Source organism: Amphimedon queenslandica, unplaced genomic scaffold (assembly GCF_000090795.2).
Source record: "Amphimedon queenslandica unplaced genomic scaffold, v1.1 AMPQUscaffold_13456, whole genome shotgun sequence".
Classification (NCBI taxonomy): Eukaryota; Metazoa; Porifera; class Demospongiae; order Haplosclerida; family Niphatidae; genus Amphimedon; species Amphimedon queenslandica.
The window spans coordinates 14,075-30,897 of NW_003546308.1; the positions used below are offsets into that span (position 1 = coordinate 14,075).

The window sequence follows — 16,823 nt, forward strand, 5'->3', positions numbered from 1 at the left end:
AAAAGCTAGTCATCTGTTCATTATTATCTCACTCAAGGAAAAAAATACTAAAGGTGACTGAAATTCTGAAACAGTTTCAGAAAAATACCAAGAGAAGGCAGAAAGCAAAAGCCATGGCCTGTACTGTGACCCAGCTCCCGTCAGCCATCCCGCTCGATGTGAATGGAGACTCGTTGTACAAGACAATGAACGCAGACTTTGAAGGTGAGCCACGAGGTAGAAGGGAGACAGAATTAGAGAGAAAGAGAGGGTTGGAGAGCTGCTTTATAAACTTAGAAATAGCCAGTGATTCCTAGTGTCTAATGTATGCTGCTTGCTGCAGGTTGTGGAGGTGTTTATGACACTCCTAATAGCTTATTTACAAACAGACCAGTTGTCTATAATGCACAACTTAACAATATTTCAACAAGCACTGGCTCCTAGTGCCCCATTTTGCATTAACTACACCGGATAGTTTTGATTCTCTACTTTACATTTTGACGAATAATGATAGGATTTGGCAGACACCACATTCTTTAGAACAACATTGAAACTAGCAGCATAATACTTTGTAGCTTGCTATTGCTACCCAATGTTGTGTATACGCATCCAGTTTACTTATGACGCAGTTAAATTGGAGCATTGCATGTAAATTAGTATCATATTATCACATACATTGTATGCATTATATCCATTCCCATAAGAATGCTTACATCATGTACGCCAGGTGCCATGTTTGCTCTTGCGTATTGAGGCATTAAGTATACAGACTCACTCACAGTTTTTGTTTTTACTTTTTATGTGTGATCAGTAGCTTCCCGATTTACTCTCTAATTAAGAGCTGCCATAAAAATAACTGCTCCTTATTGACACACTTATTGCTTAATAGAGTGGTAGCTAATAGAGTAACAGCTGTGTTGATGAGATCAGGAGCCCTACAGCTATCATGTTAAACTGTGAATGGGGCAGGAAGTTACTTGCATCATTAAGCAACTTTATACTGTGTCCCTGCCTTGTATAGTATATGTGAATTATTGTCATACCAAAACCTTTTGTATAAGAAGGAATTGACATGTAGGTTAAACAGGGTATATTTTTATGTAACTATAAGTTAATTTTGTGAACATAGGTTATATCCCTGGGTTAAGGCATCAGTTATGCATTTGGAAATGAGAGGAACCTAATAATTTATCTTATTTTTTGTTTTTTTTTCTTTGACAAGTTCACTCTAGAATATACATGTAACCCATCAAGCATAACTATGATGAAAATACATTACTTTGTTGATAGCTACCTTAATATGCTTTATGATTATTAAACAAACAACAGCAGTAGTATACTCCACATATACTTATATATATATATATATATATATATATATATATACATGTTTGTACCTTTTGTCAAATATTTGTGATCTGTCTTGTAGATGGTGTAGGATCTGAGGCTACCCCTTCATCCTCTCGCTCTTCATCTCCCCCCGAGGTGATTACCACCTGTGAACATGACCAGCTTTTGACTGTGGATGATGATGATATGTTATCCGATGACGGTCCTTTTTTTGAGAATTGGAATCCTTGCTGTATGTCCTATCTCACTTTGTTCTTCCTCTCTCTCTCTCTCTCTCTCTTTCTCTTCTCTATTGTCTAAATTTTTCTCTCTGTCTCTCTCATTCTTTTTCTCCCTCCTCTACTATGAGATGATTCCCTTACTTACTCATCTGTAAAAACTGTTGCATAGCTCACTTACATTCTGCATGCTTTACATTTCTTTCCTTTTAGTGTATTCCTTGCAATTGAAGGCTCCCAAGTCTCTTCCTCTTCCAACTGAATCCAGTATCACTGAGACCGAGGTAATCAAATTATTAATAAATTGCAAGTTTTAACATTCTATCAACCACACATTGATTTTATATTCTCTCTCTTTCTCACTCTCTCTTAGTTTCCAGAACAGCTTCATCATTATGGTCCAGGGTAAGTCTGGTTAACCTCATGTATCCATGGTAATGATGCTCCTCCCCTTTTAGGTATCATGGATTGATATCAAAGGCAGACGCTGTTGAGCTACTCTTTGATAAACCTTGTGGAACTTTCCTTTTAAGGAAGACAATGTCTGATAAAGTTTTTTTATCGTTTAAGTGCGTCAATCCTTTTAATTTATTTTATTTTTATTTATTTCTTCTTTCTTGTAGTTATAATTCTAGAACGTACCATTACTCTGTTTCATACAATGATAATGGCAGCCTCACTTATGGTAAGAGAGAGAGAGAGGGAGAGAGAGAAAAAGCAAAATTGAGTATAGTTGATGTTTATGTCACAGGTGCAAGCCAAGCTTGAACAATCTTAATTATTAGAAGCATCGTGCTAATAAATTTGAAATTTAAAGGCGTAAATGTATTTATTGCTTCGTTATTACATATATTTCTGATTTTATGCCCACTGGAGTGTCAAATTATAGACTACTGGCTTACTGTCGTCCTTAATTACTGCATTCACATTTCATCCCCTTTATGTACAAGAGACATGTACATGTGCATGGATAATTACACACACACATTACATGAGTACATGTACATGTGTATGCCTGTACATGTACATGTGTATGCCTGTACATGTAATGTAATTGTACACCCACGCATACATCTACATAGTTCCAATTGTAAACAGCAGGAGGTTTACATGCCAATATAATATTAGCTTAATGTATCTGGGAACTACAGAAATTGATATTTATTTCGTTCTCTTTTAGACGATAAAGACTATGGAAGCATTCAAGAGCTACTGAATAACAGTCTAATACTTCTTTATGTCGAGGATAATGAGAATATTGATCAGAAGCTAGCGCAAGGACAGCAGCAGCAGCAATCAAGTACTCAGTCAAGCAATTGGAAGAGACGCCGTCACGCACAATACAAGAGGCGTGGCAATGGGCGGGGTAGGAGAGGACCGGAATCACAATCATCAGTCGACTCTGCTTCCTTTGATTCTACAGACGGACTCTCATCTGTCCCATCTCTCGGCTCGCTAGCAGAAGACCCGCCCACTATTGATGTACATGTATCTAACTTGGACCACGGACAAAGAGGAGGACTGACCAGGGACAAAGGGACGAGACAAAACGGAAGCACTAAGAGTGAGAGACTCACGAGTACAACCGCCAACCTTCTCGGCCTACCACGGAGTGGCAGCGCTAACTCTAAGAATAAATCAGACTCAAAGAGCAGGTCTACTGGCGATCTCACTGGCTTATTAGCTACTCTAGTGCAGGCTACAGTAGCCACTGAAGTGAGTTAGGAAGAATGTGAATGGGAAAGGAAAATATTAGGGGAAGTAGTATGTAATGATATGTAGATTCTTTTATCGTGTTAAGTCAGTTTACAAAGGAACTGCAACAGATATTAGCATTTCTGGCTTTTCCCTTTGTAATCCTCCTTCCTTTAACTGTACAACTTGTTGGAGCAAGCAAGACAAGTTTGATCCATATACTTTACACCTTTACATAATGACTACATGTTTAATTCAATAATAATTAGGCATAGTGGTAATTATAACAGTCAACATGTTTACCTGATTACCTCATACTTAGCCAATTGTTGTAGATAAATAGTTTATTTTTGGTACTTTTATTTTCAGTGATAATAATAATATTCTTGTTTATTATTATTATTAATTGTTTTGATTTATTGTTATCATAGGGCATATCTATATCAAGGAGGAATTCGTCATCATATGAAAAACCGCATAACTTCTCATTAACTACCTACAGGAGGGCAACTTGGTGTGACTTGTGTCATCATTTTATGTGGGGCCTTGTTCATCAGGGAATGTCATGTCAAGGTAATAATTGTGTATGATGTTGTTATTGTTGTTGTTAATTATTGTTTGCTTTGGATTTATTTGTGATTATCTCGCGTACTTCTATCATTATTGATCATCTTGTTTTATGTCTCTTAATCCTCTCTCTCCCTCCCTCTCTCTCTCTCTCCCTCTCTCTCTCTCTCCCTCTCTCTCTCTCTCTCTCCCTCCCTCTCTCTCTCTCTCCCTCTCTCTCTCTCTCTCCCTCCCTCTCTCTCTCTCTCCCTCTCTCTCTCTCTCTCTCCCTCCCTCCCTCCCTCTCTCCCTCTCTCTCTCCTCTCCAGATTGTGGTATCAACATTCACAAGCAGTGTCATGAAGCTGCCCTGAGTCACTCTGACTGTATTCCTAGTAGAAAACTAATCAGGAAAGGTAAGCTTGGTTCACCTCTAGAGGTTATCACAACAGACCATCAGTACTATACTCATCACACGAATACCATCCTCCCTTCTCACTTAGTATACTCATGCTAGGTTGCTGTGTTGATTGTTATTCTTCAAAGGAATTGTACTAGCTATTGTGCATCCTCATTCCTTGGGTAGCATTCAGTTCTAGTGTTAAGGATATGCCAAAATTGCTAGCCCATTATTTGTACTACATTGCTGGCAACAGGCTCACTATTTGTGACGTTTTATTATCGTTAATTCCCTTGCTTTGCTGTAATGCAACCGCTTTCCAATTCTGTATTAAATTATTATTATGGACTATTATTTTAGTTCATAATGCTATCTTTTGATCTCCCATTCAAAGTATATGAGTAACTATTACTTATTCCCTTTGTATAGTTTTTGGCATTGATCTTACTACACTTGTGATGGTAGAGGGTGGGAGCATCCCACTGATAGTCCAGCAGAGTGTGGCATTCATTGAAAGACACTCCCTGGACTCGGAGGGAATATACAGACTCTCTGGTGCTACCTCCAAAGTACTGGACTTAAAGGAGAAATTCAACGAGGGTAAGAGAGAGAGAGGGGGGGGAGAGAGGAAGGAGAGAGAGGGGGGTAGGAGAGAGAGAGAGAGAGGCAAGAGTAAGGGTAATAATAAGGAGGGCATAAACTTCACGAAACCATAATGATAAAAGAGAGGGACAGTGCAATCTGAAAGAGGAAATACAAATAAACAAAAAGCGAGAGAAAGATGCTGTAATATGAATACAGTGTAGACTATTGGTGCCCTTTGTAGGTGAGCCAGTTCATTGGAATGAGCTGAATGATTGTCACATAGTGACTGGATCAGTCAAACTTTACTTCAGAGAATTACCCAACCCACTCATCACCTATGATGTATATCCACTTGTCATACAAGCAGTCAAAGGTATAGTAATTATATTATAATAAAGAAATAATTTATTCTTAGAAAATACACTGTACATACAGTGTATGTACATGTATACATTGATTAACCATAATTTGTAATTATTTTGTGATAATAAAATAATAATACTCTCTTTGTATCAAATTGCAGATTTCAAAGATGATGATGAGTCATTTAATTCTAATGTAAGACAAATTCTTCACAAGGAATTACCAAGAAGCCATTACGAAACATTACAATTCTTTGTTCAGCACCTCAATCTGTAAGATCATCACTATAATATGCATCACGATGTACTGTAGTGACAAATAGTTCTTTATATCATCTATTATCGTGTTCTTTCTCTTTCTCTTCAGTGTTGCAAAGCACAGCGATATGAATAAAATGAAGTCACATAACTTAGCTGTTGTGTTTGCTCCAACTTTAATGAAGCCTGTCGATGAAGACGGAATGAACTTAGCTAGCATACAGTTTCAACAAGCTTTTATTAAAAAACTCATTGAAAACTTTGATGACATCTTTCGATAAGTAAAACCAATGATAATTTGTGTGATGTATTATGTGTTTCATTTTAAAATTAATTAATCATTATTAATTTTTAAAATGATTGGCCACGTGTACTCACGTGCTCATAAGTCCCACGTGGCTATTGTAAAAATGGCGACTGGATTGTTCTTGTCTCGTTTCTTTGTCTCTTACTTCAGCTCTGCTTCTCACTCGATCAGAGCTGAGCTGGAGAAGAGAGGGCTCAAGTTTACGACTGGCGTGACCTCTCTCAAAGTGTCTCCTTGTCCTCACTGCACGGCCCAATCAAGCACTCTTTTCATCCAACCTGACGGGAAATGGGTCTGCACTCCCTGCAAGAAGTCAGGTAGCTCTACCGATACACTCCCTCGGCGTTCACTACTTTATCTCTTTAGGTACTAAGAAGGATTTGTTTTCTTCTGAAGTGAAAGGCCAAGCCAAGGAAACCGCTCTAAAGAACAGACCCACTAATGCCACCATTAAAGCTAATGGTCCTCTCAAGATGGCTAAAAATATCAAACTTGGCAGCATTAGCCCTACTTTAACTCCTAAGGGACTCAAGTTTAATGGTACGAGTAAAGATCCTGTCATGATGACTGCAGATACTAATGATGATGATGATGTTCTGTCTTCCACTTCTACACTACCCAGCCCACTCAAGTCACAAAAGGAGTCTATTGTTTCTCTGCCAATAAATGATAAAGTTAAAAAGTTATTTGCTATTGAGGTACAGTGGTATATTGTATCACTATCATAATATTAATGTTTTTTCAATTAGAAATTATCCACTGATGTTATTCAGAGATACAGTGTGACATTACACTTGGTATGTGGATTGTGTCACATGATATTTCGATTAATAAGCTCTTGTTTTTGTTGTGTTAAGGATAATTATGTTTTATTTAGGATAATGAAAAGAGCAGTCTCATCTTCCCATGGTATTCTTATTCTCTTTTATCAAATTTCAATAGAACAGGATCAATTGAAAATGGAGAAATGGTTAGTGGTCAACATTGGATAATGAATGACATACAATAGTGACCTCTATACATCAATGTACTATTCTATTGTGTACTAATGAATTACTAAGAAGGTCTAGTGTGTAACACAGGAACATTATTAGCTCTTGTTATTTAGTTACTTATACTTGTGTATAAATTTTTTAAAGGTATTGACTCCATCTGATGGTGAGCTACCATTGAATCGGTCTGTATTTGGATGGCATGACATTAAGAGAACTGGGACCAAAGAGGTAACCCACACATTCATGAGTGCTTAGAATTTTTGAATAGCAAGAGATTGAAAAAAATATTCAACATTGCCAATATTTTATAGCATTTGTGGCTGTAGCATTATGTAAACTGCAAGAAATTAGTAAAAATGCATCTATTTCTACATGAAATCTCTCTTTTTTTAAATATATTTTTTGTTTAGTTGATTGTTACTGATGCTGAAATAGATGCCATGGCTGCCTTTCAAGGGTCTACACTTGACTCCATTGCAATGAACTTGAAGCCATTTTCTGCACTACCTCCTCAAGTGAGGAAAAATTTTATTATTATTATTCTCTTGAATTTTATCATTTTACACTCGTGTGTGCATGTGTAGCTGTTAAAAGATCTGGAAGAGATGGATAAGATATTTATATGGCCTAGGGATAGTTCTTCATCTCTTGTCTCAGGGTTACCAAGATTGTTAAACAAGCCTGTCTGCTGGACTATCAATGAGTGAGTGATTCAAAGACTATTTTCCTAGTGTATTAAACTGTAATAAGAATCAGCTCAAAGTGCACTACATGACGTACAATGTAATAATTTGAGGCTGAGCTAGTGTGAATTGATTTTGGATTTTATGACATGGTTTTTACAAATTGGCTTCTAATTTTTATTGCACGTTCTGATACGTATTGATGTTTTTATGCCATGTAGAAATTCTGAGCTGATTCCAACTAAAATGCTATTTCTAATGTAACAAATTTTTGGAAAAAAAAGCAAAGGTTTTTTCCAAAAAATGGCTCCGAAATCACCCCCAATTTTTATTACATTTTCTGATAGATATTGATGTCCTTATGCTGTGTAGAAAGTTTGAGCTCATTCCGACTTCAATTTTTCAAGTTATAGCAATTCAAAGAAATTGTCCAATTTTTAAAAAATACCCAAGGCTATAGCCCATGGTTTTTTTCAAAAAATGGCTTCAAAATCACTCCCAATTTTTATTACATTTTCTGATAGGTATTGATGTCATTATGCTGTGTAGAAAGTTTGAGCTCATTCCGACTTCAATTTTTCAAGTTATAGCAATTCAAAGAAATTGTCCAATTTTTGGAAAATACCCAAGGCTATAGCCCATGGTTTTTCCTGAAAAATGGCTCTGAAATCACCCCCAATTTTTATTACATTTTCTGATACATATTGATGTCATTATGCTGTGTAGAAAGTTTGAGCTCATTCCGACTTCAATTTTTCAAGTTATAGCAATTCAAAGAAATTGTCCAATTTTTGAAAAATACCCAAGGCTATAGCCCATGGTTTTTCCCAAAAAATGGCTCCGAAATCACCCCCAATTTTTATTGAATTTTCTGATTAGAAAATTTCCGAAAAATACCCTGTACTATATAGCCCATGGTTTTTTCTGAAAAATGGCTCCGAAATTACCCCCAATTTTTAAATTACATTTTTCATTGTTCAACCTTAGCAGTACAATTTATTCCCATATAGGTTTACACAGGATGGTAAACGCTTATCTCCACTCGATGCCTTAAATAATGTAAGAAAAAAGAAAGTTAAAGTTTATAAATGTTATCATTATTGTAGGGGTTGTCTTTCAGGACTATAATTGATAGTGCTAAGCCAGCATCTCACAAGGAAATATTATACTTTCATCAGGTGAGCAGTCACATATACATGTACATCTTTACTTTACATGTATATGGTGTACATGCATATATCGATATTCATGCATGTACAGCCTGTAGTATATTCCTGTATTATATTATACATATGCTCTTAGCTCGAGAACAATGTCTATGAGGAATTCCTGAATACAGAGAAAGTAGCTGGAGTTAAAGTATGTAAAGGAAGCGTGTGATTTGGTGTGCATTTTTGCATATTTTTATAGTGGAAAAGGTTTTCTAAGCTGACGGCAATATTGAAAGGATTCAGACCAGGAGAATTGACAATATTTACTGGGCCCACTGGGAGTGGTAAAACAACTTTTATGAGTGAAATGTCATTGGACCTTTGCCAACAAGGGGTGAGAGAGAGAGAGAGAGAGAGAGAGAGAGAGGGAGAGAGAGAGAGAGCAATTGGAATATTATTGATCTACAACTATTTTATTTTTCAATTATTGTCTTGGCATTTTAAAGAAATACCATCAATATAGGTTTCAACTCTTTGGGGAAGTTTTGAATTATCAAATGTTCGATTAATAAAGACCATGATGAAACAATTTTCAGGGTATTTACACGTATTACTATTATCTTTATTACTTCCACCCTTGTGTGATTTCATAGCGTAAATTTTGACGATCATTTAAATGAATACCAAAGTTATGCTGAGAAATTTCGAACTCTTCCAATGCATTTCATGAAGTTTCACGGTCAAACAGAGCTGACGAAAGTTATAGAGGTACTGCAATTATAGAATTACAAATATGCCCACTATAGGATGTCTATTTGTGCCAGAGTTTATTGTTTGATGAGACATTGATAGTGTCTTGTTTTGGCTGTCATAGACTTATGAATAATAGCCCTGTTTACACTACAAACCAGTTTGGATCAAAGCGGTTCAGAAACCAGCTCAATTGTGTCCACATGTAACTCTGGTTGAATCAGTTTACAATGCTACATTGCATACATAATACAGCTGCTCCAGTACTTAACTGATTTATTTCTAAACTGGTTCCAAACCGCTTTAAGGGCATAGTGTAAACAGGGCTTATATAGTCTCTTTTGTTAGGCAATGACTCATGGAGTGATGGTCAATGGTATTCAGCATATTATCATTGATAACTTACAGTTTATGATTGGAATGAAATCCAAGTAATATCAGAGAGAGAGAGAGAGAGAGAGAGAGAGGGAGAGGGAGAGGGAGAGGGAGGGAGGGAGGGAGGGAGGGAAAAAGAAGAATGAAAGAAGTGGTTGACAGGTTACATTATAGAACAAGAAATAGTTTTTAATAGCACATGTGATCTATCTAGTTACACCATATCATTGTAGATGCTTCGAAGACAGTTTTCATGCACAGAATGCGGTTTTTGCAGAGTTTAGACACTTTGCTACTGAGCACAATGTTCACATTACTGTCATTATTCATCCTCGCAAGGAAGATCCAGATAGACCATTGAAGACGTCTTCTTTCTTTGGAACAGCAAAGGCAACCCAAGAGGCTGATAATATTCTAATACTTCAATCGATAGGTCGTGATAAATTCCTACAAGTAATCATGAATAATACAAAATGAAATAATAATGACTTTATTCTTTAGATTACTAAAAACAGATTTTCTGGGAACTTGGGGAACATTAAAATGCTTTTTGACACTAATTCGTTGACATATTCTGGAATGTTTAAAAAGGTAGCAACAAGCCCTGTAGTTGGGGACATCAGCAAAAGCTCATTTGTAAAGAAACAAGAGGAGCCATTGGCACACAATGTAGTTAATAACCATGTTAAGCTTCCAACTGGTATTATGAAGCCTACTCCTTTTAAACCAATCATCATCAATAAGTATTGACCGCCGCTTTTGTTCAATGAAAAATTTTTACTGAGATAAATTAATAATTGTAAATAGCACAAGTTAAAACTATTTATAGTTAAGAATAACTGTCCAATTTAATCAATCATTCATTTTATTAATAACTTGTTTATTTTTAAAATAAAATAAAAGTTATTCAGAATGCCAATGATAATCACCAACTGATGCAGCCAGTGTACAAAGCAAACAAAAGAGCCAGAATTAATTATTTCTTTTTTGACATTTCCTTCAGAACGTCCTCAAAGCCTGTCAGAAACAATGACACGTGTCTCGGCAGACAAATAAGTGCAGGCCGGAACCTGATCGAGTCCGAACCACACCCCCAAACAGAAAACCCTAAGGGAAAAGTTTCAAAAAAGCGTCAAGTGCGTTTGGTAGTGCATTAAATAAATCTATTTACCACTGGAGATTGCGTCAAGTTGAAGTCACACTGCAACAATGTCAAACAAAAACACAGATAAAGGCTCTTATAGTGCATGCACTCTCCGCCAGCTAGACTTGCTAACCTTTTTGACGAAGAGCAACAATTAGCTCATTACGTGTGTCAGTGTCTTTTGCACTGATGGCACAATATGTACCTTTACCTCTTGCACTGTGAAGCATACCTGGATAATGATCCTATTTATGAGAAAATAGTAGTTATTGTTATTTTGAGGCCTTGTTTACGTGTCGAAGTGCAAACAAGAAAATGAACACTTTTATTCAAGGCTTTTCAGTGACAGTTTCCTCACTTGTAATTCTTTTAAGCCAGAGAGGAGGACTTTCCCTGTCTCTTCTACCAGCAGGAGCAGGTTCTCTCTCTTGATTTCTTCAAGCATAGCTCTAAGAATGAACATCTTTGATGGATCACCCATCCACGTGCCCTGTATCCTAAAAGGCTACACACAGAAGGTTGCCAATGAATTCTCATTATGCAAATCTAATAAGCTCCTACTTCATTTGGAAGCATTCCTTCTCTACAATAGAAACCACCAATAAACATTTTCTTTGCGAACGTTATAATATCAGGTGGATCAAGGAGATTCCAGTGCTGGTGTGCCCTATTATAGTAATTATACAAATACTACTACTGATACTACATGCATGTTTTATAATACAGAGGTGAGCCAAACTATGCTGGCCTTGGCTGAAAAGCATATAGTGTGATTTGTAACTACGCAGTGATAATTAAAAACAAGTTTTAATTATTTTTACTTACCACATTTTACCAGTACCACCACCTCCAGTTTGAACCTCATCCACTATCAGAGCAGCTCCATACTATTAAAAATCTTTATAACATGCATTATTGCATAATGTCTCTCTTGCCTTTTTGCAAAGGTGCTGTAGTCCTTTGAAAAAGTATGGTGAGCCATGTTTGTCACCTACCAATAAAGCTAGCTATCATAGCTCGATATTGATATCTACATACCTCCTTCTGATTGAATTGGTTCCACGATGACAGCAGCCACTGGGGCAGTATGCAAATGCTGGTAAATAGTTTCTTCGACTTCTTCAAGACAGCGTGAGTCTTCAGCAAGATTCTCAGCTTCATAATGCTCCAGTGGATATTTGTATTCGGGAAATGTAGCTCTGGGCCAATTAAGCATAGGAACGTCAAGCTTGTATATTGGTTTGCTGTTAGTCACAGATAGACAACCTGAGGGTAAAGAATAATCTCAGAATCGTTTCACTGCGACATGCTTACCAATGCTGCGTCCATGAAATCCTCCAGTGAAAGAGAGTGCACTTAGCTTTGGTATGCCCGGCTCCTGTGAGAGTTTAATAGAGATTATAATTAAGAACTTTGAACTTGTTATCATAATTGAGCCAACCTGGTTATTGTAAGCACTCATCATTTCAGCAGAGTCAGTTTGAACCTGTTTCCAGCCTCTTTCTTTGTTCTATAATTGCAATCATTGGTTTGTATACAGGACAATACAGCCAATGTGTAGCATGGCAACTTACCCTATACCAAATGAAAGCTGTCTTGAGTGCATTTTCATTAGCACAGGTACCACACATTTTTGGCTGTACATAATGAAGCTTGCTAGGTGCAACCTTATAATTATAATGGCATACTCTAAATAGCTAAAATTGTGTTCAACTAACAGAAATAAGTGTTGAGTGAAGCTGATCAATGTAATCCATTGGTGGGGTCACACCTAAAGCTGGACGTGTTGCAAGGAAGAGTTTTGTGGCTGGGCTTTCCACTGCCTTCAATAATGAAGGATGATTGTACCCTAAATGCATAGGAATAATAATGATCAAGAATTAATCATTATTATGGAGTACCTAGAGGTAAACTTCCAATTTGCTGGAAGAGATCAAGGAGGACATTCCCATCTGCATCTGAAACAAAGTTTCCCTGAGATTTCTCGTAATCAATAAAGAAAGCAATGCTGCTGTTTTGCTATAATTCATGTAATTAAAAAATATTTGAAAAGGACTAATTATTATTACTCACATGAAATTGTCCTAGATCTTTCATGAGAAGCTGTAATTAAAATATATGCACAGAAAGGAAACTTAATGAGATTATAATCTTTAGAAGGCTTACCCTGGAATTGGGACCAGGAACTTCAGTTTTCATGCTTGGCCCTAGCTGACCCCCATTTAAATCATTCAAGTCTAAGTTATAAAAAAAATAAACACCATTACATTAAGTATTGTGATATTTACATTGCCAATCAAGCTGAGGAGAGCTTCGATGGGCGAGTATTTCTTGCTGAAGTGCTACAACAGACCGAGTCAAAGTCTTGTTCACTGACTGATGCGTCGCTATACTGGATGAAGAGCGGGAGCTTTTCCGCGGAAAATGGCGGGTTTTCACCCGCCAGAGAGTAGAACCGCCTAGACTGAACCCTCGAAGATACATCTTACTGGCCGTTTCTCTTTCAAGAAGCTTTTTGTTGCTAGGGAACTGCCTTTAGCTGTTATAATGGCCTAGTATAAGCACGTCGACCATCCCTGTTCGTGCAACTGGGACTGAACTGGGCATGGCAAGTTGATCTTGTTTTTAGTTGTTTACTAATTAACACGATCAATAAAATGTATTATTAATAATAATAATAACAGTAATTATTCTGTATAGTAGGTAATCTTGATTTCCTGTGAAATGAAGAACATGAAATCATAATGATCCATCTAGTTTAACTGACTGGTTAGTATCTTGTTTTGTCTGCCCTCCTAGCAAGCTTTGAAATCTTGCCTAATGTAATGAAATACCATAGTATGTGATCATAAGTGATGGCTTCCTACCTTGCTGTTATTAGAGATCGGTGCAAGCTGTTTCCTTCCTGGCTTCATTAATGAGACTTGCTTAACTGAAAGCAATGCCTTTCTATCATCTAATATCACTGCTTCACGACAGTGAGCATTACTAATGTGGAGTAGTAACTTGTAGCGGACTGAGAAAATTCTATCACATCCATTCCATCTGCACGCCAGCTTCCCAGCTGTGCAGATAGGTATGTGTGTCTTTTCAATGTGATCCAATAGCTCTCTACTACTCTGAAAGCATCTCTGACACTTGGACCATTGACAGTAATGGAATGCTACAGCAATTGTATTTTTGAGTGGTCTGGTTGTAGTGCTCGTGCTGTGTGCTATTGGACATAGTACCCTAGGTACCTGGTGCCTGACATCTTCATTACTTGTCATTGCACTAGGTGACATGAAAGGGACTATCTCTGGTGTTGTCCCTAATGGCAGTCCAGATACTTGATGCCTGTACACATCCATTAAGTTATAACTGAGAAGGTGCTTCTGCCCCGTTGCTATGAGTCTCTTTCTTGCCTCTTTCTCCAAATTCTGTGCCAACTTGAGGAATATGGAATCCAGCCTCCGCTGACCCTGAGGTATGGCTGGTGGCGTACCTCTACCATGTGTTCCTCTTGCATCCTCATACAGGGAGAGAGATGAAACATCATCATCTTTGTCTTGTTGAGAGGATGAAATAGATGCTTGTATTTCTATAGCCTCAGGGCTGTATCTTGTAGGCAGAATCGTTCCTCTCATGGGTAGATCTCTTAATGAAGGAATACTATCGTTTGATAAGTCAGGGCTAGGAAGATTTTGGATCCACTCAATAGTTCTTTCTGAGGAGGGCAGAGCTGGCAATGAATCCAAAATCACTTTTGTTATGTCAGTTTTGTGTGCTGATTTTTCGTGTCTACTTGATTGCAGTACTGGATTTGAAATCTCATCTTTCTTTAAGTCTTGGCAGACGGTGATTTTCCTTAATCCTTCCTTTATTCCGTCCACACAGTTGGCTAGGAGGCCAGCTTCATTCTCATCTCCTTCCATACTTACCTCTCTCAGCCACACCCGTCTCAATAATGCATCGGTCAGCCCCACCCTAGCAACCGCTTTGCGTGGGCGTTCAAAGAAAGGTTTATTGTTATTCATAACAGATTTTCATATCAAAAATAATAACTAAGAACAACATTTAATAGTCTTTTAAGTAGAAGCAGTTGGGAGTTTTTTTTGAGTTCAAAAATGATATGTTAATAACTAAAACTCATCGTGTCGTGAAAGAATGTTGCCGAAATCAGTTGCTTGGCTTCCAATGAACAGTTCTTCATTCTCAAGCATCTCAGCCATTGTCAGTTTACCGTCCTATGATGAAAGACTTTGTGAATTACATTGCACTCTTAATGAATGATCACATAAGTGCTAATTATCATGAATAATAGCCAAGTACAATTTTTTCCTATTTCAGATAAATTAAATCATTGCCTTTATGTTGGTATGTATGGGCTTGAAAGAGTTTGATTCTATACTGCTCCAAATACAATGGTACATAAGATAATGCTTGTACACTACTGCCTCACTTTATCTTTGTCAGCATTGAAGATCAGATGCCTTGCTTCAGCCTCGGCATTGTCATGTCCGTCAGGAGCTATCCAGCTACCCAATTCTCTCTATCAATATTGTCATGAAACCATTACTGCTAGTTCTTGTTTTGTTACATACCTTGTCCAGCTTTCCATCTTTATTGGAGTCCCTGTGCTGGCTGAACTGTTCCCTCTCACTCTTTACCCAGTCTGGTTCTGACTCATCCTCCTGTCTATCATTCTTTGGCCAAATGTCATCTATAGAAAGGAACAAAGAGAAGAATAGATACTAAAATAGTGGTACTTTGATACTAAAATAGTGGTACTTATTTTTTTAGTATAAGTACCACTATTCTATTATTCTAATTCTACTACTTTGGACTTGAAATTAATTTTAAATTTCAAATTTGAACCGGTCATCATAACAAAAAAGGAAAGATTAAAAGTGTAAAATTTCTTACCGACATACTCTTGAAGAGCAATGAAACCATCTTTATCTTTGTCCATGTCTTCCATGGCCTCGTCAATGACTATATCCCTCATGTGGTCATTGTCCTCTGGATGAAGGAAAGTACCAAACTCTTCTTTATTCAGTGAACCATCGTTATCTTTATCAGCAGACTACACGTAGAAAAGAGAATAAAGAATTATTAATAAGAATTAAAACTGTGTTGACTCACGTCAAATCTTCTCTTGTCTCTTGCTTTCATTTCTTTGAATGATAGTTTTCTGTGAGGATCATATTCAGCATCTTCATCTAATATAATATTTAACAGAGACCATTTCATGATTATTTTAAAAATACAACAACTAAAGACAATTTCATAATTATTTGTTCTTTACCTTCGACTTCTCCATAGGCAGTGGAATGGTATTCTTCAAGGGTGACTTTCCCATCTTTATTTTTATCAAATTCAGGCATTTGCTCTGCCGTGCTGTCAATTACGTGCCTTCAAAACAAAAAAAATCAAATTTTAATTACAAATAATTATCATTTATGAGCTTACCGGTGTGCAACAGATTCAACCCATTTCTTGAGCTCATTGTGCTCTATATGCTTGTCATTATTAGTGTCAATCTTCCCAAATATAACTCTATCAAAAGACAAACCAAGGAGTTTTCTCACCACAAGTGTTTGCACTTACTGCAGTCTCCTCTTCTGCTCCTCAGGCGAAAGGTGCTGCATCTCTTCAGCCTCTTCCTTTCCCAGGAAAGCTTCATGGTCATACTCCACATTGTGTCCGTTTGTTTTGGGGTCGTAATGTTCCTCATCGCTTAGATCTACCGGTCCACGCTTACGACGACCCTCCTTTGTAGGACCGCCATTAACCACAATGATGAGCAAAGACAAGACCAAAAGCAGCTTGAGCATTGTTCTCCTTTTCTCTGAACTCCTTAAGAATTATTAAACCTCCTTTGTTGTACAGAAGAGTCTAATGAGCTCCTTTATATATCCTCTATCTCCTGCGCCTGGTCACACAATTGACACAAAGGTCTTTGTAGCCCTGAGCTTGAGATGAAAAGGCCCTTACGTCCGCACGTGGGCCAACAATAGTATTATTGGCACTGTATTACACGTGG

At 37.3% G+C, this 16,823-nt stretch overlaps 5 protein-coding genes across 8 annotated transcripts; 2 read left to right on the forward strand and 3 right to left on the reverse strand.

The window, feature by feature from the left end:
- The first annotated feature begins 21 nt into the window (after nucleotides 1–21).
- LOC105312301 (rho GTPase-activating protein 29-like) lies at nucleotides 22–5,734 on the forward strand. The gene is made up of 13 exons (XM_011404844.2): nucleotides 22–204; nucleotides 1,409–1,561; nucleotides 1,761–1,831; nucleotides 1,921–1,952; nucleotides 2,006–2,116; nucleotides 2,171–2,232; nucleotides 2,728–3,263; nucleotides 3,674–3,815; nucleotides 4,118–4,204; nucleotides 4,618–4,788; nucleotides 5,015–5,146; nucleotides 5,297–5,408; nucleotides 5,503–5,734. Exons 1-13 carry the CDS (start codon nucleotides 114–116, stop codon nucleotides 5,672–5,674), a joined length of 1,872 nt encoding a protein of 623 aa, XP_011403146.1. The 5' UTR covers nucleotides 22–113; the 3' UTR covers nucleotides 5,675–5,734.
- Nucleotides 5,735–5,791: 57 nt separating this feature from the next.
- LOC100636025 (twinkle protein, mitochondrial-like) lies at nucleotides 5,792–10,663 on the forward strand. Its single transcript, XM_003385574.2, has 16 exons — nucleotides 5,792–6,017; nucleotides 6,067–6,398; nucleotides 6,450–6,497; nucleotides 6,578–6,670; nucleotides 6,840–6,923; nucleotides 7,106–7,210; nucleotides 7,280–7,398; nucleotides 8,389–8,437; nucleotides 8,485–8,556; nucleotides 8,681–8,737; nucleotides 8,789–8,923; nucleotides 9,053–9,126; nucleotides 9,183–9,297; nucleotides 9,628–9,710; nucleotides 9,888–10,107; nucleotides 10,156–10,663. The coding sequence occupies exons 1-16, from the start codon at nucleotides 5,804–5,806 to the stop codon at nucleotides 10,402–10,404; spliced, it is 2,049 nt and encodes a 682-aa protein (XP_003385622.1). The 5' UTR covers nucleotides 5,792–5,803; the 3' UTR covers nucleotides 10,405–10,663.
- LOC100636151 (4-aminobutyrate aminotransferase, mitochondrial-like) lies at nucleotides 10,463–13,361 on the reverse strand. 4 transcript variants are annotated; one of them, XM_003385575.3, is made up of 15 exons: nucleotides 13,087–13,356; nucleotides 12,965–13,035; nucleotides 12,872–12,901; nucleotides 12,700–12,817; nucleotides 12,517–12,647; nucleotides 12,373–12,465; nucleotides 12,240–12,308; nucleotides 12,113–12,176; nucleotides 11,837–12,064; nucleotides 11,734–11,789; nucleotides 11,624–11,685; nucleotides 11,360–11,465; nucleotides 11,157–11,303; nucleotides 10,932–11,043; nucleotides 10,463–10,761 (listed from the first exon to the last, which is right to left on the reverse strand). In XM_003385575.3, the coding sequence occupies exons 1-15, from the start codon at nucleotides 13,280–13,282 to the stop codon at nucleotides 10,631–10,633; spliced, it is 1,614 nt and encodes a 537-aa protein (XP_003385623.1). In that variant the 5' UTR covers nucleotides 13,283–13,356; the 3' UTR covers nucleotides 10,463–10,630. The 4 variants fall into 4 exon arrangements, 3 of the variants coding, with proteins under 3 accessions (XP_003385623.1, XP_019850581.1, XP_019850582.1); XR_002184539.1 differs by having other exon boundaries at nucleotides 10,826–11,043; nucleotides 12,113–12,308; nucleotides 13,087–13,359; XM_019995022.1 differs by having other exon boundaries at nucleotides 12,113–12,308; nucleotides 13,087–13,358.
- A 50-nt stretch (nucleotides 13,362–13,411) lies between these two features.
- On the reverse strand, nucleotides 13,412–14,834 carry LOC109581169 (uncharacterized). Its single transcript, XM_019995025.1, has 3 exons — nucleotides 13,666–14,834; nucleotides 13,566–13,615; nucleotides 13,412–13,515 (listed from the first exon to the last, which is right to left on the reverse strand). Exons 1-3 carry the CDS (start codon nucleotides 14,812–14,814, stop codon nucleotides 13,464–13,466), a joined length of 1,251 nt encoding a protein of 416 aa, XP_019850584.1. The 5' UTR covers nucleotides 14,815–14,834; the 3' UTR covers nucleotides 13,412–13,463.
- LOC100634017 (calumenin-like) lies at nucleotides 14,821–16,774 on the reverse strand. The gene is made up of 8 exons (XM_003385559.3): nucleotides 16,388–16,774; nucleotides 16,250–16,336; nucleotides 16,086–16,192; nucleotides 15,923–15,999; nucleotides 15,704–15,863; nucleotides 15,382–15,500; nucleotides 15,240–15,329; nucleotides 14,821–15,024 (listed from the first exon to the last, which is right to left on the reverse strand). The coding sequence occupies exons 1-8, from the start codon at nucleotides 16,612–16,614 to the stop codon at nucleotides 14,920–14,922; spliced, it is 972 nt and encodes a 323-aa protein (XP_003385607.1). The 5' UTR covers nucleotides 16,615–16,774; the 3' UTR covers nucleotides 14,821–14,919.
- Nucleotides 16,775–16,823: the final 49 nt, after the last annotated feature.